Here is a 22,071-nt window from a genome sequence, read left to right as displayed (position 1 = left end):
CTGCATAATCTAAATAGGTCCTTACAAGAGCAAGATAAAGGCAGAGAATAACATTACTAAATGCTACACCGTATATTTCTGTGTGAGAAAATGAGCACCATTACTCTACCTAAACCAGAAGCCAACACCACAATGATCACAGGAGTTAGGTCAAAATATTGACAAGTTTTAAGTTATAAAATATATAAAAAAATGCAGGAGGCAGACTTTGGAATTTTATTTGTTTTAGTGATCTCAAAAATGTATTTCTGATCCAATGTTTAACCCTAACATCTTGTTTTAATAACGTTAAATTGTTCTTCCAGATGACAGAATTCTGAAGAGTATAAAGACAGAAGAAGTTAACTAGTAAAAGAACAAATTGAAAATAACAAATAAAGCTGGAACCGAATATTGCATTAACATGTGAACACATTTTGTAAAATTTGGTTTATTTGGAAATCACTTATATTTTTGGTCAATTAAGTGACTGTATTATGGTTAATGCAGTCGGATCATCGCCGATTAGATCCGAGTTTGATTCCCTGGCAGTGTGAGATGCTCAGCCTCCTGACACCTCTGTTCACCTAGCAGTAAACATTAACCTGGAAATTAGTCAACTGTTGAGGGATGCATCCTGAGGAAGGTCTGTCGTTGGCTTAGGAAGGCCTTCATAAGCCTAACAAGCTGCCCGTCTCCGACAGTGAGAAACAATGTTATGTTTTTAAACATAATATAATAACAAAACCAGCGTGGGACATTTACTGCTTGTGTGAAACTTGACAACAGTTGTGTGAGGTGAGAATCATACGGCCCAATATGGCGGCCTCGAGTCCTGTTATCCAACCGGAAGATGTGAACAGACTGCGGTATGGACTGGCTGTGACTAAGGCAGGACGAGACGCGCTAGCAAGTGTGTTTATGTGGTCGTACCGGGGCACCTTCCCAGTAGTGACTTACCTCACTCAGGACTTGGGGTACATCAATGCTCAGTGCAGGCGTGACTTCGATGCTCACCAGAGGGATAAACTCGAAGTTTCCTCTGACGCGGCTACTTTTGACATCACCCTGTTGTATAAACTCCTGCAACGTGTGTGTGGTCTGGCTGAGATGAATGACCCCACGTGGACCACTCCAGGGCCTCAGGGACCATCACTTGAACACCTCATTTACAGCCTGAAGCAACACCGAAACACGTTAGCCCATGATAATGTGAGAATGTCAGAGCAAGATCTTACGTCAACACTGACGGAGCTCAGTGACTTATTGGCTAAGATGCTGGCTGAGGCCGGCGTCCGGTGTAGGACAAACAGCCAGGATGTGGACCACGTGACCAGAGATGCCACCAAGTATATTGGTGGTCTGCTAGCGAAGGTCAGAGAGCCGCTGGATCCCTCAGATGTGGCGCACTTGCCTCAGCTCCGCCAGGAGATTAAGATGTTCAAAAGCCACATCACAGAAGAGGTTAAGCAGATGAGCAAGCAGGAGCTAACTGACGGGTATAAACTGCTGTACCAGATTGTTCCCGCACCCTGTCTCCTCCTCAACATTAACTACAACCCAAGTCTTGCTTTTACACGACTACGACTCCTTGAAGATCCCATCATAGGGGCAAGACCCTCCCACGCTGCCAAGGGTCAGCATATAGATTATAAACACGTCTTGAGTATGAGACGAGAGAACGGAAGAGTCCCTGAGTGTGTCCTCCTGACGGGGGAAGGTGGTATGGGCAAGACAACTTTACTCAAGCTCATCCTCGAGAAGTGGGTAGAGGACCCTGCTGCCATACGTCACCTGGGCACTGTGGACCTCGTTTTCTATGTACAGTGCAGGGACACACATCTTAATACCTTCGAAGATCTACTCCGCCAGTTACTGCCTCAAACACTTCGTGATTCTGACCCTGACTTCCAGCTGTTTAAGGAGATAATCTTGAGCTTAAATATATTAGTCCTGATTGACGGCTACGACGAGGTCAACGACCATTCAGGAAGGCTGGTGAAGGAGCTGTTGCACCTGCCTGGCAAGGATGTGAGGTTGGTGATAACCACACGGCCGGGGTGGGACCAACACCTGTCACAGCTCGTCCCACACACCAGACCTCGCTGCAACATCCTCGTCTTGGGCATCACTCCAGAACGTCGCGTGGAGTTCGCCGAGAGAACCATCAAGGTGCTGGTGGAGGAAGAGTGCCAACGGAGTGTCATCACAGGGAGGTTTACCCAGCGGCTGGAGCAGATGAGTCAGTTCCTGGGTGAGTACCTCAACACTCCACTCACCTTGACCTTGTTGGCGCTGCTGTGTGTCGAGGCTCCAGAAGAATTTAACAACCTCACCACAAACACTCAAGTCTACGAGAAGATTCATGACTTCATAACCAACAAATTAGTGTCCAGACTCACAGACAAACACGTGACCGAACCCAAAGGAAAATGTGACGAAAATGTGAAAAAGTTTTTGAGGTTCTTAGAAGAGATTAGTTTAAGAGGGATCCAGAGGCAGGAGTACGACCTTTGGCCGGAGACAGAAGCGGAGATTAGGGAGAAGTGTGACACTCTGGGACTGCCGCAGGAGGAGGTCTTGTCCAACTATTTCACAAGAACCAGCTACCGTCGGGGCCTAAATGTGGTGTGGGTGTTTGGCTATTTTCACGCCAGGTACCAGGAGTATTGTGCCAGCAGGAGGCTGGTCGATCTCTTGTTGAGGGCTGAGCAAGACCGAGGTGATCCAGCATCACACCGTGTGTCAGGGGAAAGCTCTATAATCATTGACCTCTTGGTGGATGTTGTGGTGTGGGTGATTGGCTATTTTCACGCCAGATACCAGGAGTATTGTGCCAGCAGGGGGCTGGTCGATCTCTTGTTGAAGGCTGAGCAAGACCAAGGTGATCCAGCATCACACTGTGAGTCAGGGGAAAGGTCTATAATCATTGATCTCTTGGTGGAAGTTGTACGTAAGGAAAAACGCTCCTTGAGAGATCACCTGAGAGGATCAAAGTTTGATATTAGCGATGTGCAACAAGAGTTTAAGGAGCGCCCCAGATGGCAGAACATTTTACTCAGCACTACTGGGGTGCTGTGTGCCCGGGGAGTAGAGCACAAGTTCATTACTCACATAATTGACCTGTGCAAGATGGTTACACCTGAGACTGACGAGCTGTTGAAGCATGTAGCAGAGTCCCGCAGGAGTGAGCACGTCATCCAAGCAGTGTGTGAGAAGCTGCGTACAGAACAAGAGTGGAGAATAGAGAGTGTTGACTCGTGTGTTGTCCTGCCGCTTGTTCTTAAGAAGGTGACACCTAAGAACATTTACCTAAAAATAAACGATACACCCCAACTAATGCAGTGTCTGTCTACACTGTCAGTGCTGGCAAAAATGAAGATAACCATATCCTTAGGTCTTGACTATAGTTTAGACAGCAACGAGAAAAGTGTTATACCAAAACAATGTATGGAGAGGCTGACAGCCCCCGGCAGTAAGTGTACCTTAGAGCGGTTTGATGGTGGCTTGTTTGAGGCAGCCATGCCCCTCCTGCCTCCCACCCTCAAGACCCTCCGCCTGCGCCTCACACTACACCAACTGCCCGTCCTCATCCGTCACCTGCCTCCCCTTCCTCACCTGCAGACTCTTGGTAAATATTCATATTTTCCACCATAATTTTTAGGGTTATATATTTAATATTATTAAAATTCAATTTTAATAATAAAAGGATAGACTGGGAGATAATAAACAGGGAACTTACAAACATTCCATGGGGAACTGTTCTAAATAATAGGAGTCCTACAGAAGGAATAGAAAAACTTACTTCAGAAGCGTATCAAGTCTGTCTGAAACATGTTCCTTTGAGGAAAGCCAGAAAGAGATCTAACGTAGAAAGAGAACGCAGACGACACTATAAACGCAGGAAAAAAATAACGGAACTGCTTATGCAGACACGAATTTCCCGTCAAAGAAGGAATAATTTAAATAGGGAGATTGAAGAAATCGAGCGGAAATTGAAACACTCATATGAAACTGAAGAAAGGCAGTTAGAACAAAAAGCAATTCAGGAAATAAAGAAAAATCCAAAATATTTCTTCTCATATGCGAAATCAAAAGCAAAAACCACTGCCAGTATTGGACCTATTCGTACAAGTGAAGGTTCATACACGGAGGATGACAAAGAAATTAGTGAAATCCTAAAAAAGCAGTATGAGGACATGTTTAGCACTCCAATAAACAACATGAAGGTGGAAGATCCAGACAATTTCTTTATGCGGGATATTCAAACCCCGGTAAATATAACTGATATAAACACGAGCGCACTAAATTTTGAAAAAGAAATTGAAAACATGCCCATGCACTCGGCCCCAGGTCCAGACTCATGGAATTCAATATTTATAAAGAAATGCAAAGTGCCGGTAGCACAGGCACTCAGTATAGTGTGGAGGAAGAGCTTGGACACGGGGGAGATACCAGATGCACTTAAAGTAGCAAACATAGCCCCTCTACACAAGGGAGGGAGCAAAGCATTGGCAAAAAATTATAGACCAGTTGCACTAACATCGCACATCATAAAAGTATTTGAGAGAGTGATTAGGAGTCAGGTCACCAATTTCATGGAGACCAATGACCTTCATAACCCAGGCCAACATGGATTTCGAGCGGGAAGATCGTGCCTCTCACAGCTACTTGAGCACTACGACAAAGTCACTGAGGCATTAGAAGAGAAACAGAATGCTGATGTGATATACACGGACTTCGCAAAGGCCTTCGATAAATGTGACCATGGCGTGATAGCACACAAAATGAAGTCAATGGGAATAACCGGTAAAGTAGGACGCTGGATACTCAGTTTTCTGTCAAACAGGACTCAGCGAGTAACTGTCAACCATATAAAATCTAGTCCAAGTGCAGTGAAAAGCTCTGTACCTCAGGGTACAGTCCTTGCACCACTGCTTTTCCTTATTCTCATATCAGATATAGACAAAAATACAAGTCACAGCTACGTATCATCCTTTGCAGATGACACAAAAATCAGTATGAAAATTACCTCGGCTGAGGACATTGAAAAACTTCAAGCTGATATTAATAAAGTTTTCGACTGGGCATCAGAAAATAACATGATGTTTAACAGTGATAAATTCCAGGTACTCAGGTACGGTAAAAATGAGGACCTTAAACATAATACAGAGTACAAAACACAATCAAATGTACCCATAGTAGGAAAACAGCATGTAAAGGATTTGAGAATAATAATGTCTGACGACCTAACGTTTAAGGAGCATAACCAAGCAAATATTGCGACAGCCAGAAAAATGATAGGATGGATTACGAGAACTTTCAAATCCAGGGATCCCATCACAATGGTTGTACTCTTCAAGGCACTTGTGTTGTCCCGTCTTGAGTACTGCTCAGTACTCACTTCCCCCTTCAAAGCAGGAGAGATTGCTGAAATAGAGGGAATACAGAGAACATATACGGCACGCATAGACGCAATAAAGCACCTAAATTATTGGGATCGTCTCAAAGCCCTCCAAATGTACTCACTAGAAAGAAGACGAGAGAGATATCAAATAATATACACCTGGAAGATACTGGAGGGCCAAGTACCAAATCTACACAGTAAAATAACAACGTACTGGAGTGAACGACATGGAAGAAAATGTAGAATAGAACCAATGAAGAGCAGAGGTGCCATAGGCACAATCAGAGAACACTGTATAAACATCAGAGGTCCGCGGTTGTTCAACGTCCTCCCAGCAAGCATAAGAAATATTGCCGGAACAACCGTGGACATTTTCAAGAGGAAACTAGATTTATTCCTCCAAGGAGTGCCGGACCAACCGGGCTGTGGGGAGTAGAAGAACTCCCAGAACCCCATCAACCAGGTATCAACCAGGTAATACCAAAATTATGCAAAGAGCTTCATTCGTCATGTTTAATATAGCAATTCAGATTTACATTGTTTACATATATGTTTACAACCTTATGGACGAAAGATTCCTTACATTGTTTACAAATATAGTCACCTTAAGGGTGACAAACCTTCTACTTTGATTACAAATATAGACTTATTAAGGGCGACTACTCCATGAATAATAAATTTTCGAAACATTCCGCTGCTGTATATATTCTTGTGCATAAATAATTTCATGAAGTATTTAGCGACGCCATACTTTTGGTTCAGATGACTTACCACTTTGACTTTGACTCGTGGTACAGATCTCCTTTCACTGTGACCTAATTCCTGTTCAGGATGACCTTTCACTGTGACCTAATTCCTGTTCAAGATGACCTTTCACTGTGACCTAATTCCTGTTCAGGATGACCTTTCACTGTGACCTAATTCCTGTTCAGGATGACCTTTTACTGTGACCTAATTCCTGTTCAAGATGACCTTTCACTGTGACCTAATTCCTGTTCAAGATGACCTTTCACTGTGACCTAATTCCTGTTCAGGATGACCTTTCACCGTGACCTAATTCCTGTTCAAGATGACCTTTTACTGTGACCTAATTCCTGTTCAAGATGACCTTTCACTGTGACCTAATTCCTATCCAAGATGACCTTTCATTGTGACCTAATTCCTGTTTAAGATGACCTTTTACTGTGACCTAATTCCTGTTTAAGATGACCTTTCATTGTGACCTTGATCCTTTGTTAATTACACCTTCCGTAACTTAGATCCTTAATTCAGGTGACCCATCTATCCCTGTGACCTTGATACTTGGTCCAGATGACCTTTCACTGTGACCTTGACTTAGTTTCTATGACCTTCTAATGAGACCTTGACCATTGATAAAGATGACCATGACTGTGACCTTGACCATGATACAGATGACCTTGACCATTGATACAGATGACCTTGACCATTGACACAGATGACCTTGACCATTGATACAGATGACCTTGACAATTGACACAGATAACCTTGACAATTGACACAGATGACCTTGACCATTGATACAGATGACCTTGACCATGATACAGATGACCTTGACCATTGATACAGATGACCTTGACCATTGATACAGATGACCTTGACCATTGATACAAATGACCTTGACAATTGACACAGATAACCTTGACAATTGACACAGATGACCTTGACTGTGACCTTGACCATTGATACAGATGACCTTGACTGTGACCTTGACCACTGATACAAATAACCTTGACTGTGACCTTGACAATTGATACAGATAACCTTGACTGTGACCTTGACTATTGATACAGATGACCTTGACCATTGATACAGATGACCTTGACCATTGATACAGATGACCTTGACTGTGACCTTGACCATTGATACAGATGACCTTGACTGTGACCTTGACCATTGATACGGATGACCTTGACCATTGATACAGATGACCTTGACCATTGACACAGATGACCTTGACTGTGACCTTGACCATGATCCAGATGACCTTGTCCATTGATACAGATGACCTTTACCATTGATACAGATGACCTTGACCATTGATACAGATGACCTTGACCATTGATACAGATGACCTTGACCATTGATACAGATAACCTTGACAATTGATACAGGTAACCTTGACTGTGACCTTGACAATTGATACAGATGACCTTGACTGTGACCTTGACCATTTATACAGATGACCTTGGCCGTGGCTTTTAAAAGCTATTAATACATAGTTTAGATGCTATTAATACTGTCCAAAATACGGACTTGTCATCAGGTAATAAACCCAGCAGTAAGGTGAGTGGATGGTTCAGTATGTCTTCCTGTTATATCTTAGAACATACCAGTAACGACCGTGACTGTATCTCAGTGTATGTCTTCAGGCATTTCCCTGGACACCACGGGCTACGTGGTCCCGGACACACTGGACGCCACGGGCTACGTGGACCCGGACACACTGGGCAGTCTGCTGTGCCAGGGAATGGCGCTAGACCTGACCATCACGCGGCGCCTCACTGATGACGACCCCGCCATAGACTGGTGCTGCCACCTGGCGGCTCAGCTGTGTCCTCCCTCAAGAGAAGGGTATAGTTTCCTGTTATTCCATAACACGCGTCTCACCAGTACGTATTGACGACATTTTAACACGTGAATATCTGTAACTCAGTTGTTTAATTCACAGTGCTTCCAGTAGTTTCAAAAACATTTTTACATTAAAAGTCATGAATTAGAGAACTTATAATGCTTCTTGAGTAACTTTGAGCACCGTTTAGCGACCAAGAATATTCATTAAGCAAGCTTCACTGCTTATAAGATAACACTGATCAATATTTAGCCCAACATTGTATTGCTTAATACAAGCTAGATTTACTTGATATTAAGTTTTCTTTGGCATGAGTGTGTGACGTAGACAGGTGTGGGTGGAGAGAGTAGCCAGGTGTGGGCTTTAGTGTTCCCTCTCATCTACAGGTGTAGGTCGGGAGAGTAGCCAGGTGTAGGCTTCCGTGTTCCTTCCCATCTGCAGGTGTGGGTGAGGAGAGTAGCCAGGTGTGGTCTTCCGTGTTCCTTCCCATCTGCAGGTGTGGGTGGGGATAGTAGCCAGGTGTGGTGGAAGGAGTGGAAGGTGTTTGAAAGCGGTGACAACGTTTGTTTTCATGTATTAGCTACGTTATTGTGTGGTTGTAAATAAGTTGCCACAACTTACTGCACAACTTTGGCTAAACAATTTTGAGACCGTGTCGCAACCTTAAATGTTGCATAAAAATCGTTTTCCTGATTGATGGAATATATATAAAAAATGTAGAAATATTTTAAAAATATATTTCTACATATAATACAAATAAAATTGAAGCATAATAAAAGGTAGGTTAAAAATACTTTATTCATTACTTTCACTTAATGGAGAATCCATGGAAGTAGTGGTGGAATTGTTGCTGGGTTGTGGTTAGTGGCAGTTGCGGGTGATGTTTATTGTTGGTGGTAGTGGTTGGTTCTAGTGGTGGTTAATAGTTGTGGTTAGTGGTGGTGGTTGATTGCTAAGGTTGGTAATTGTAGTGCCTGATGGTTGTGATTAGTGGTAGGGGTGGTTAATGTTAATGGTGGTCGAGGTTGTGGTGGTTTATGGTATCTGGCTCTGCTCCACTACCCTCCTCCACCTCTGCACAACTACCCTCCTCCTCCTCTGCACCACTACCCTCCTCCTCCTCTGCTCCACTACCCTCCTCCACCTCTGCACCACTACCCTCCTTCTACTCTGCACCACTACCCTCCTCCTCCTCTGCTCCACTATCCTCCTCCACCTCTGCACCACTACCCTCCGCCTCCTCTGCACCACTACCCTCCTCCTCTGCACCACTACACTCCTCCTCTGCACTCACTACCCTCCCCCTCCTCTGCACCACTACCCTCCTCCACCTCTGCACCACTACCCTCCTCCTCCTCAGCACCACTACCCTCCCTCTCTGCACCACTACGCTCCTCCTCTGCACTCACTACCCTCCCCCTCCTCTGCACCACTACCCTCCTCCACCTCTGCACCCATTACCCTCCTCCTCTGCACCACTACCCTCCTCCTCTGCACCACTACCCTCCACGTCCTCTGCAGCACTACCCTCCTTCTCTGCACCACTACCCTCCTCCTCCTCTGCTCCAATACCCTCCTCTTCTGCACCACTACCCTCCTCCTCCTCTGCACCATTCCTTAAACGTCCTCTGCGCTACTACCCTCCTCCTCTGCACAACTTCTCTCCTCTGCACCACTACCCTGCCGCTTCTCTGCACCTCTACTCTCCTCCTCCTCTGCACCACTACCCTCCTCTTCCTCTGTACCACTACCCTCCTCCTCCTCTGCACCACTACCCTCCTCCTCTGCACCACTACCCTCCTCCTCCTCTGCACCACTACCCTCCCCCTCCCCCTCTGCATCACTACCCTCCTCCTCAGCACCACTACCCTCATCCTCCTCTGCAGCAATATCCCCCTCCTCCTCTGCACCACTACTCTCCTCCTCCACTGAACCACTAACCTCCTCCTCAGCACCACTAATCTCATCCTCCTCTGCACCACTACCCTCCTCTTCCTCTGTACCACTAACCTCCTCCTCCTCTGCACCACTACCCTCCTCCTCCTCTGCACCACTACCCTCCGCCTCCTGCTCTGCACCACTACCCTCCTCCTCCTTTCCACCATATCCTCCTCCTCTGCAGCGCTACCCTCCTCCTCCTCTGCACCACTACCCTCCTCCTCCTTTCCACCATATCCTCCTCCTCAGCACCACTACCCTACTCCTCCTCTGCGCCACTACCCTCCTCCTCTGCACCACTACTCACCCCCTCCTTTGCCCCAGTACCCTCCTCCTCTGCACCACTACCCTCCTCCTCTGCACCACAACCCTCCTTCTCTTTTCCACCATATCCTCCTCCTCTTCCTCCTCTGCACCACTACTCTCCTCCTCCTCTGCACCACTACCCTCTTCCTCTGCACCACTACCCCCCTCCTCTGCACCACTACCCTCCTCCTCCTCTGCACCGCTACCCTCCTCCTCTGCTCAACTTCCGCCCTCTTTCTCTGCACCTCTACTCTCCTCCTCCATTGCATCTCTACCCTCTTCCCCCTCCTCACCACTACCCTCCTTCTCTGCACCACTACCCTCCTCCTCCTCTGCAAAACTTCTCTCCTCTGCACCACTACCCTGCCCCTTCTCTGCACCTCTACCCTCCTCCTCCTCTGTACCACTACCCTCCTCCTCATCCTCTGACCCACTAACCTCCTCTTCCGCTGCACCACTACCCTCCTCCTCTGCACCACTACCCTCCTCCTCTGCACCACTACCCTCCTCCTCTGCACCACTACCCTCCTCCAATGCACCATTCCTTAAACGTCCACCGCGCTACTACCCTCCTCCTCCTCTGCACAACTTCTCTCCTCTGCACTACTACCCTGCCCCTTCTGTGCACCTCTACACTCCTACTCCTCTGCACCACTACCCTCCTCTTCCTCTGTACCACTACCCTCTTCCTCCTCTGCACCACTACCCTCGTCCTCTGCACCACTACCCTCGTCCTCTGCACCACTACCCTCTTCCTCCTCTGCACCACTACCCTCCCCCTCCTCCTCTGCACCACTACCCTCCTCCTCTGCACCACTACCCTCCTCCTCTGTTTCACTACCCTGCCCCTTCTCTGCACTACTTCACTCCTCCTCAGCACCACTACCCTCATCCTCCTCTGCAGCAATATCCTCCTCCTCCACTGCACCACTACCCTCCTCCTCCTTTCCACCATATCCTCCTCCTGTGCACCGCTACCCTCCTCCTCCTCTGCACCGCTACCCTCCTCCTCTGCACCACTACCCTTCTCCTCTGCACCACTACTCACCCCCTCCTTTGCCCCAGTACCATCCTCCTCTGCACCACTACACTCCTCCTCTGCACCAATACCTTACTCCTCCTCTGCACCACTACCCTCCTCCTCTGCACCACAACCCTCCTCCTCCTTTGTACCACTACCCTCCTTCTCTTTTCCACCATATCCTCCTCCTCTTCCTCCTCTGCACCACTACTCTCCTCCTCCTCTGCACCACTACCCTCTTCCTCTGCACCACTACCCCCCTCCTCTGCACCACTACCCTCCTCCTCCTCTGCACCGCTACCCTCCTCCTCTGCTCAACTTCCGCCCTCTTTCTCTGCACCTCTACTCTCCTCCTCCATTGCATCTCTACCCTCTTCCCCCTCCTCACCACTACCCTCCTTCTCTGCACCACTACCCTCCTCCTCCTCTGCAAAACTTCTCTCCTCTGCACCACTACCCTGCCCCTTCTCTGCACCTCTACCCTCCTCCTCCTCTGTACCACTACCCTCCTCCTCATCCTCTGACCCACTAACCTCCTCTTCCGCTGCACCACTACCCTCCTCCTCTGCACCACTACCCTCCTCCTCTGCACCACTACCCTCCTCCTCTGCACCACTACCCTCCTCCAATGCACCATTCCTTAAACGTCCACCGCGCTACTACCCTCCTCCTCCTCTGCACAACTTCTCTCCTCTGCACTACTACCCCGCCCCTTCTGTGCACCTCTACACTCCTACTCCTCTGCACCACTACCCTCCTCTTCCTCTGTACCACTACCCTCTTCCTCCTCTGCACCACTACCCTCGTCCTCTGCACCACTACCCTCGTCCTCTGCACCACTACCCTCCCCCTCCCCCTCTGCACCACTACCCTCCTCCTCTGCACCACTACCCTCCTCCTCTGTACCACTACCCTCCTCCTCTGTTTCACTACCCTGCCCCTTCTCTGCACTACTTCACTCCTCCTCAGCACCACTACCCTCATCCTCCTCTGCAGCAATATCCTCCTCCTCCTCTGCACCACTACCCTCCTCCTCCTTTCCACCATATCCTCCTCCTGTGCACCGCTACCCTCCTCCTCCTCTGCACCGCTACCCTCGTCCTCTGCACCACTACCCTCTTCCTCCTCTGCACCACTACCCTCCCCCTCCCCCTCTGCACCACTACCCTCCTCCTCTGCACCACTACCCTCCTCCTCTGTTTCACTACCCTGCCCCTTCTCTGCACTACTTCACTCCTCCTCAGCACCACTACCCTCATCCTCCTCTGCAGCAATATCCTCCTCCTCCTCTGCACCACTACCCTCCTCCTCCTTTCCACCATATCCTCCTCCTGTGCACCGCTACCCTCCTCCTCCTCTGCACCGCTACCCTCCTCCTCTGCACCACTACCCTTCTCCTCTGCACCACTACTCACCCCCTCCTTTGCCCCAGTACCATCCTCCTCTGCACCACTACACTCCTCCTCTGCACCAATACCTTACTCCTCTGCACCACTACCCTCCTCCTCTGCACCACTACCCTCCTCCTCCTCCTCTGCACCACTACCCTCCTCCTCATCTGCACCACTACCCTCCTCCTCTGCACCACTACCCTCCTCATCTGCACCACTACCCTCCTCATCTGCACCACTACCCTCCTCTTCCTCTGCACAACTTCTCTCGTCTGCACCACTACCCTCCTTCTCTGCACCATTACAATCCCACACCTGTGCACCGCTACCCTCCTCCTCCTCTGCACCACTACCCTCCTCCTCCTCTGCATCACTAACCTCCCACTCCTCTGCACCACTACCCTCCTCCTCCTCTGCACCACTACCCTCCTCCTCTGCACCACTGCCCTCCTCCTCTGCACCACTACCCTCCTCCTCCTCTGCACCACTACCCTCCTCCTCTGCACCACTGCCCTCCTCCTCTGCACCACTACCCTCCTACGCTGAACCACTACCCTCCTCCTCTGCACCACTACCCTCCTCGTCTGCACCACTACCCTCCTCCTCTGCACTACTACCCTCCTCCTCTGCACCACTACCCTCCTCCTCTGCAGCACTACCCTCCTCCTCATCACCACTACCCTCCTCCTCTGCACCACCTCCCTCCTCCTCCTCTGCACAACTTCTCTCCTCTGCACCACTCCCCTGCCCCTTCTCTGCACCTCTATTCTCCTCCTTGTCTGCACCACTACCCTTCCCCTGCTCTGTACCACTACCCTCCTCCTCCTCTGCACAACTACTCTTCGCTACCCCCTCTGCACCACTACCCTCCTCCTCAGCACCACTACCCTCATCCTTCTCTGCAGCAATATCCTCCTCTTCCTCTGCACCACTACTCTTCTCCTTCACTGAACCACTAACCTCCTCCTCCGCACCAAAACCCACCTCCTCTTCCCCTGTCCCACTAACCTCCTCCTCCTCTGCACCACTACCCTCCTCCTCTGCACCACTACCCTCCGCCTCCTCCTCTGCACCACTACCCTCCTCCTCCTTTCCACCATATCTTCCTCCTCTGCACCGCTACCCTCCTCCTCCTCTGCACCACTACCCTCCGCCTCCTCCTCTGCACCACTACCCTCCTCCTCCTTTCCACCATATCCTCCTCCTCTGCACCGCTACCCTCCTTCTCCTCTGCACCACTGGTTGATTATACCTGGTTGATGGGGTTCTCGGTGTTCTTCTACTCCCCAAGCCCGGCCCGAGGCCAGGCTCGACTTGTGAGAGTTTGGTCCACCAGGCTGTTGCTTGGAGCGGCCCGCAGGCCCACATACCCACCACAGCCCGGTTGGTCCGGCACTCCTTGGAGGAATAAATCTAATAAATCACTACCCTCCTCCTCTGCACCACTACTCACCCCCTCCTTTGCCCCAGTACCCTCCTCCTCTGCGCCACTACCCTCCTCCTCTGCACCACTACCTTCCTCCTCCTCTGCACCACTACACTCCTCCTCTGCACCACTACCCTTCTCCTCTGCACTACTACCCTCCTCCTCTGCACCACTACCCTCCTCCTTCTCTGCACCACTACCCCCCTCCTCTGTACCACAACCCTCCTTCTCTTTTCCACCATATCCTCCTCCTCCTCTGCACCACTACCCTCCTAATCCTCCTCCTCTGCACCACTACCCTTTTCCTCTACACCACTACCCCCCTCCTCTGCACCACTACCCTCCTCCTCCTCTGCACCACAACCCTTCTCCTCTGCTCAACTTCCGTCCTCTTTCTATGCACCTCTACTCTCCTCCTCCTCTGCATCACTACCCTCCTAATCCTCCTCCTCTGCACCACTACCCTCTTCCCCCTCCTCACCCCTACCCTCCTCCTCTGCACCACTACCCTCCTCCTCCTCTGCACAACTTCTCTCCTATGCACCATTACCCTGCCCCTTCTCAGCACCTCTACCCTCCTCCTCCTCTGTACCACTACCCTCCTCCTCATCCTCTGACCCACTACCCTCCTCCTCCGCTGCACCACTACCCTCCTCCTCTGCACCACTACCCTCCTCCTCCTCTGCACAACTTCTCTCTTATGCACCATTACCCTGCCCCTTCTCAGCACCTCTACCCTCCTCCTCCTCTGTACCACTACCCTCCTCCTCATCCTCTGACCCACTACCCTCCTCCTCCGCTGCACCACTACCCTCCTCCTCTGCACCACTACCCTCCTCCTCCTCTGCACCACTACCCTCCTCCTCCTCTGCACCACTACTCTCCTCCTCCTCCTCTGCACCACTACCCTCCTCCTCTGCACCACTACCCTCCTCCTCCTCTATACCACTACCCTCCTCCTCCTCCTGTGCACCACTACCCTCCTCCTCCTCTGCACCACTACCCTCCTCCTCGTCTGCACCACTACCTTCCTCATCTGCACCACTACCCTCCTCTTCCTCTGCACCACTATCCTCCTCCTCTGCACCACTATCCTCCTCCTCCTCTGCACAACTACACTCCTCCTCCTCTGTTCCAATACCCTCCTCCTCTGCACCACTACCCTCCTCCTATGCACCACTACCCTCCTCCTCTGCACCATTCCTTAAACTTCCTCTGCGCTACTACCCTCCTCCTCCTCTGCACAACTTCTCTCCTCTGCACCACTACCCTGCCCCTTCTCTGCACCTCTACTCTACTCCTCCTCTGCACCACTACCCTTCCCCTGCTCTGCACCACTACCCTCCTCTTCCTCTGTACCACTACCCTCCTCCTCCTCCTCTGCACAACTAGCCTCCTCTTCCTCTATACCACTACCCTCCTTCTCCTCTGCACCACTACCCTCCTCCTCTGCACCACTGCCCTCCTCCTCTGCACCATTACCCTCCTCCGCTGCACCACTACCCTCCTCCTCTGCACCACTACCCTCCTCCTCCTCTGCACTACTACCCTCCTCCTCCTCTGCACCACTACCCTCCTGTTCTGCACCACTACCCTCCTCCTCTGCACCACTACCCTGCCCCTTCTCTGCACCTCTACTCTCCTCCTCCTCTGCACCAATACCCTTCCCCTGCTCTGCACAACTACCCTCTTCCTCCTCTGTACCACTACCCTCCTCTTCCTCTGCACCACTACCCTCCTCCTCATCCTCTGACCCACTACCCTCCTCCTCCTCTGCACCACTACCCTCCTCTTCCTCTGCACCACTACCCTCCTCCTCATCCTCTGACCCACTACCCTCCTCCTCCTCTGCACCACTACCCTCCTCTTCCTCTGTACCACTACCCTCCTCCTCCTCTGCACCACTACCCTCCCCCCTCCCCCTCTGAACAACTACCCTCCCTCTCCCCCTCTGCACCACTACCCTCCTCCTCTGCACCACAACCCTCCTCCTCTGCTCCACTACCCTGCCCCTTCTCTGCACTACTTCACTCCTCCTCAGCACCACTACCCTCATCCTCCTCTGCAGCAATATCCTCCTCCTCCTCTGCACCACTGCCCTCCTCCTCTGCACCAAAACCCACCTCCTCTTCATCTGTACCACTAACCTCCTCTGCACCACTACCTTCCTCCTCCTCTGCACCACTACCCTCCGCCTCCTCCTCTGCACCACTACCCTCCTCCTCCTTTCCACCATATCCTCCTCTGCACCGCTACCCTCCTCCTCCTCTGCAAAACTACCCTCCTCCTCTGCACCACTACCCTCCTCCTCGTTTCCACCATATCCTTCTTTTCAGCACCACTACCCTCCTTCTCCTCTGCACCACTACCCTCCTCCTCTGCACCACTACTCACCCCCTCCTTTGCCCCAGTACCCTCCTCCTCTGCACCACTACCCTCCTCCTCTGCACCACTACCTTCCTCCTCCTCTGTACCACTCCCCTCCGCCTCTTTTCCACCATATCCTCCTCCTCGTCCTCCTCTGCACCACTACCCTCCTCCTCCTCCTCTGCACCACTACCCTCTTCCTCTACACCACTACCCCCCTCCTCTGCACCACTACCCCCCTCCTCATCTGCACCACTACCCTCCTCCTCTGCACCACTACCCTCCTCATCTGCACCACTACCCTCCTGTTCCTCTGCACAACTTCTCTCCTCTGCACCACTACCCTCCTTCTCTGCACCATTACAATCCCACACCTGTGCACCGCTACCCTCCTCCTCCTCTGCACCGCTACCCTCCTCCTCCTCTGCTCAACTTCCGCCCTCTTTCTCTGCACCTCTACTCTCCTCCTCCATTGCATCTCTACCCTCTTCCCCCTCCTCACCACTACCCTCCTTCTCTGCACCACTACCCTCCTCCTCCTCTACAAAACTTCTCTCCTCTGCACCACTACCCTGCCCCTTCTCTGCACCTCTACCCTCCTCCTCCTCTGTACCACTACCCTCCTCCTCATCCTCTGACCCACTAACCTCCTCTTCCGCTGCACCACTACCCTCCTCCTCTGCACCACTACCCTCCTCCTCTGCACCACTACCCTCCTCCTCTGCACCACTACCCTCCTCCAATGCACCATTCCTTAAACGTCCACCGCGCTACTACCCTCCTCCTCCTCTGCACAACTTCTCTCCTCTGCACTACTACCCTGCCCCTTCTGTGCACCTCTACACTCCTACTCCTCTGCACCACTACCCTCCTCTTCCTCTGTACCACTACCCTCTTCCTCCTCTGCACCACTACCCTCGTCCTCTGCACCACTACCCTCGTCCTCTGCACCATTACCCTCCCCCTCCCCCTCTGCACCACTACCCTCCTCCTCTGCACCACTACCCTCCTCCTCTGTACCACTACCCTCCTCCTCTGTTTCACTACCCTGCCCCTTCTCTGCACTACTTCACTCCTCCTCAGCACCACTACCCTCATCCTCCTCTGCAGCAATATCCTCCTCCTCCTCTGCACCACTACCCTCCTCCTCCTTTCCACCATATCCTCCTCCTGTGCACCGCTACCCTCCTCCTCCTCTGCACCGCTACCCTCCTCCTCTGCACCACTACCCTTCTCCTCTGCACCACTACTCACCCCCTCCTTTGCCCCAGTACCATCCTCCTCTGCACCACTACACTCCTCTGCACCAATACCTTACTCCTCCTCTGCACCACTACCCTCCTCCTCTGCACCACTACCCTCCTTCTCCTCCTCTGAACCACTACCCTTCTCATCTTTTCCACCATATCCTCCTCCTCTTCCTCCTCTGTACCACTACCCTCCTCCTCCTCCTCTGCACCACTACCCTCCTCCTCATCTGCACCACTACCCTCCTCCTCTGCACCACTACCCTCCTCATCTGCACCACTACCCTCCTCTTCCTCTGCACAACTTCTCTCGTCTGCACCACTACCCTCCTTCTCTGCACCATTACAATCCCACACCTGTGCACCGCTACCCTCCTCCTCCTCTGCACCACTACCGTCCTCCTCCTCCTCTGCATCACTAACCTCCCACTCCTCTGCACCACTACCCTCCTCCTCCTCTGCACCACTACCCTCCTCCTCTGCACCACTCCCCTCCTCTTCCTCCGCACCACTACCCTCCTCCTCTGCACCACTACCCTCCTCCTCCTCTGCACCACTACCCTCCTCCTCGTCTGCACCACTACCTTCCTCATCTGCACCACTACCCTCCTCTTCCTCTGCACCACTATCCTCCTCCTCTGCACCACTATCCTCCTCCTCCTCTGCACAACTACCCTCCTCCTCCTCTGTTCCAATACCCTCCTCCTCTGCACCACTACCCTCCTCCTATGCAACACTACCCTCCTCCTCTGCACCATTCCTTAAACTTCCTCTGCGCTACTACCCTCCTCCTCCTCTGCACAACTTCTCTCCTCTGCACCACTACCCTGCCCCTTCTCTGCACCTCTACTCTACTCCTTCTCTGCACCACTACCCTTCCCCTGCTCTGCACCACTACCCTCCTCTTCCTCTGTACCACTACCCTCCTCCTCTTCCTCTATACCACTACCCTCCTTCTCCTCTGCACCACTACCCTCCTCCTCTGCACCACTGCCCTCCTCTGCACCATTACCCTCCTCCGCTGCACCACTACCCTCCTCCTCTGCACCACTACCCTCCTCCTCCTCTGCACTACTACCCTCCTCCTCCTCTGCACCACTACCCTCCTGTTCTGCACCACTACCCTCCTCCTCTGCACCACTACCCTCCTCCTCCTCTGCAGCACTACCCTCCTCTGCACCACTACCCTGCCCCTTCTCTGCACCTCTACTCTACTCCTCCTCTGCACCACTACCCTTCCCCTGCTCTGCACCACTACCCTCCTCTTCCTCTGTACCACTACCCTCCTCCTCCTCCTCTGCACAACTAGCCTCCTCTTCCTCTATACCACTACCCTCCTTCTCCTCTGCACCACTACCCTCCTCCTCTGCACCACTGCCCTCCTCCTCTGCACCATTACCCTCCTCCGCTGCACCACTACCCTCCTCCTCTGCACCACTACCCTCCTCCTCCTCTGCACTACTACCCTCCTCCTCCTCTGCACAACTTCTCTCCTCTGCACTACTACCCTGCCCCTTCTGTGCACCTCTACACTCCTACTCCTCTGCACCACTACCCTCCTCTTCCTCTGTACCACTACCCTCTTCCTCCTCTGCACCACTACCCTCGTCCTCTGCACCACTACCCTCGTCCTCTGCACCACTACCCTCCCCCTCCCCCTCTGCACCACTACCCTCCTCCTCTGCACCACTACCCTCCTCCTCTGTACCACTACCCTCCTCCTCTGTTTCACTACCCTGCCCCTTCTCTGCACTACTTCACTCCTCCTCAGCACCACTACCCTCATCCTCCTCTGCAGCAATATCCTCCTCCTCCTCTGCACCACTACCCTCCTCCTCCTTTCCACCATATCCTCCTCCTGTGCACCGCTACCCTCCTCCTCCTCTGCACCGCTGCCCTCCTCCTCTGCACCACTACCCTTCTCCTCTGCACCACTACTCACCCCCTCCTTTGCCCCAGTACCATCCTCCTCTGCACCACTACACTCCTCTGCACCAATACCTTACTCCTCCTCTGCACCACTACCCTCCTCCTCTGCACCACTACCCTCCTTCTCCTCCTCTGAACCTCTACCCTTCTCATCTTTTCCACCATATCCTCCTCCTCTTCCTCCTCTGTACCACTACCCTCCTCCTCCTCCTCTGCACCACTACCCTCCTCCTCATCTGCACCACTACCCTCCTCCTCTGCACCACTACCCTCCTCATCTGCACCACTACCCTCCTCTTCCTCTGCACAACTTCTCTCGTCTGCACCACTACCCTCCTTCTCTGCACCATTACAATCCCACACCTGTGCACCGCTACCCTCCTCCTCCTCTGCACCACTACCGTCCTCCTCCTCCTCTGCATCACTAACCTCCCACTCCTCTGCACCACTACCCTCCTCCTCCTCTGCACCACTACCCTCCTCCTCTGCACCACTCCCCTCCTCTTCCTCCGCACCACTACCCTCCTCCTCTGCACCACTACCCTCCTCCTCCTCTGCACCACTACCCTCCTCCTCGTCTGCACCACTACCTTCCTCATCTGCACCACTACCCTCATCTTCCTCTGCACCACTATCCTCCTCCTCTGTACCACTATCCTCCTCCTCCTCTGCACAACTACACTCCTCCTCCTCTGTTCCAATACCCTCCTCCTCTGCACCACTACCCTCCTCCTATGCAACACTACCCTCCTCCTCTGCACCATTCCTTAAACTTCCTCTGCGCTACTACCCTCCTCCTCCTCTGCACAACTTCTCTCCTCTGCACCACTACCCTGCCCCTTCTCTGCACCTCTACTCTACTCCTTCTCTGCACCACTACCCTTCCCCTGCTCTGCACCACTACCCTCCTCTTCCTCTGTACCACTACCCTCCTCCTCTTCCTCTATACCACTACCCTCCTTCTCCTCTGCACCACTACCCTCCTCCTCTGCACCACTGCCCTCCTCCTCTGCACCATTACCCTCCTCCGCTGCACCACTACCCTCCTCCTCTGCACCACTACCCTCCTCCTCCTCTGCACTACTACCCTCCTCCTCCTCTGCACCACTACCCTCCTGTTCTGCACCACTACCCTCCTCCTCTGCACCACTACCCTCCTCCTCCTCTGCAGCACTACCCTCCTCCTCTGCAATACTACCCTCCTCTGCACCACTACCCTGCCCCTTCTCTGCACCTCTACTCTACTCCTCCTCTGCACCACTACCCTTCCCCTGCTCTGCACCACTACCCTCCTCTTCCTCTGTACCACTACCCTCCTCCTCCTCCTCTGCACAACTAGCCTCCTCTTCCTCTATACCACTACCCTCCTTCTCCTCTGCACCACTACCCTCCTCCTCTGCACCACTGCCCTCCTCCTCTGCACCATTACCCTCCTCCGCTGCACCACTACCCTCCTCCTCTGCACCACTACCCTCCTCCTCCTCTGCACTACTACCCTCCTCCTCCTCTGCACCACTACCCTCCTGTTCTGCACCACTACCCTCCTCCTGTGCCCCGCTACCCTCCTCCTCCTCTGCACCGCTACCCTCCTCCTCTGCACCACTACCCTTCTCCTCTGCACCAATACTCACCCCCTCCTTTGCCCCAGTACCATCCTCCTCTGCACCACTACACTCCTCCTCTGCACCAATACCTTACTCCTCCTCTGCACCACTACCCTCCTCCTCTGCACCACTACCCTCCTTCTCCTCCTCTGAACCACTACCCTTCTCATCTTTTCCACCATATCCTCCTCCTCTTCCTCCTCTGTACCACTACCCTCCTCCTCCTCCTCTGCACCACTACCCTCCTCCTCATCTGCACCACTACCCTCCTCCTCTGCACCACTACCCTCCTCATCTGCACCACTACCCTCCTCTTCCTCTGCACAACTTCTCTCGTCTGCACCACTACCCTCCTTCTCTGCACCATTACAATCCCACACCTGTGCACCGCTACCCTCCTCCTCCTCTGCACCACTACCCTCCTCCTCCTCTGCATCACTAACCTCCCACTCCTCTGCACCACTACCCTCCTCCTCCTCTGCACCACTACCCTCCTCCTCTGCACCACTGCCCTCCTCCTCTGCACCACTACCCTCCTACGCTGAACCACTACCCTCCTCCTCTGCACCACTACCCTCCTCCTCGTCTGCACCACTACCCTCCTCCTCTGCACTACTACCCTCCTCCTCTGCACCACTACCCTCCTCCTCTGCACCACTACCCTCGTCCTCCTCTGCAGCACTACCCTCCTCCTCATCACCACTACCCTCCTCCTCTGCACCACCTCCCTCCTCCTCCTCTGCACAACTTCTCTCCTCTGCACCACTCCCCTGCCCCTTCTCTGCACCTCTATTCTCCTCCTTGTCTGCACCACTACCCTTCCCCTGCTCTGTACCACTACCCTCCTCCTCCTCTGCACAACTACT

At 52.5% G+C, this 22,071-nt stretch overlaps 1 protein-coding gene across 2 annotated transcripts in view; it reads left to right on the top strand.

The window, feature by feature from the left end:
* Window positions 1-311: 311 nt before the first annotated feature.
* The window catches only part of LOC138350629 (uncharacterized), a 99,726-nt gene continuing 77,966 nt past the window's right edge, over window positions 312-22,071 (top strand). The window contains exons 1-2 of one of the 2 annotated variants that reach the window (XM_069301675.1): window positions 312-3,610; window positions 7,777-7,978. In XM_069301675.1, coding sequence (XP_069157776.1) covers window positions 799-3,610; window positions 7,777-7,978 — 3,014 coding nt within the window. In that variant the 5' untranslated portion in view covers window positions 312-798. Of the gene's footprint in view, window positions 3,611-7,776; window positions 8,017-22,071 lie in introns of both variants that reach the window. The other variant, XM_069301674.1, reaches the window with a different exon arrangement.

Source organism: Procambarus clarkii, chromosome 46, assembly GCF_040958095.1.
Source record: "Procambarus clarkii isolate CNS0578487 chromosome 46, FALCON_Pclarkii_2.0, whole genome shotgun sequence".
Taxonomy (NCBI): Eukaryota; Metazoa; Arthropoda; class Malacostraca; order Decapoda; family Cambaridae; genus Procambarus; species Procambarus clarkii.
This window is presented reverse-complemented; position numbering and strand designations above follow the sequence as displayed.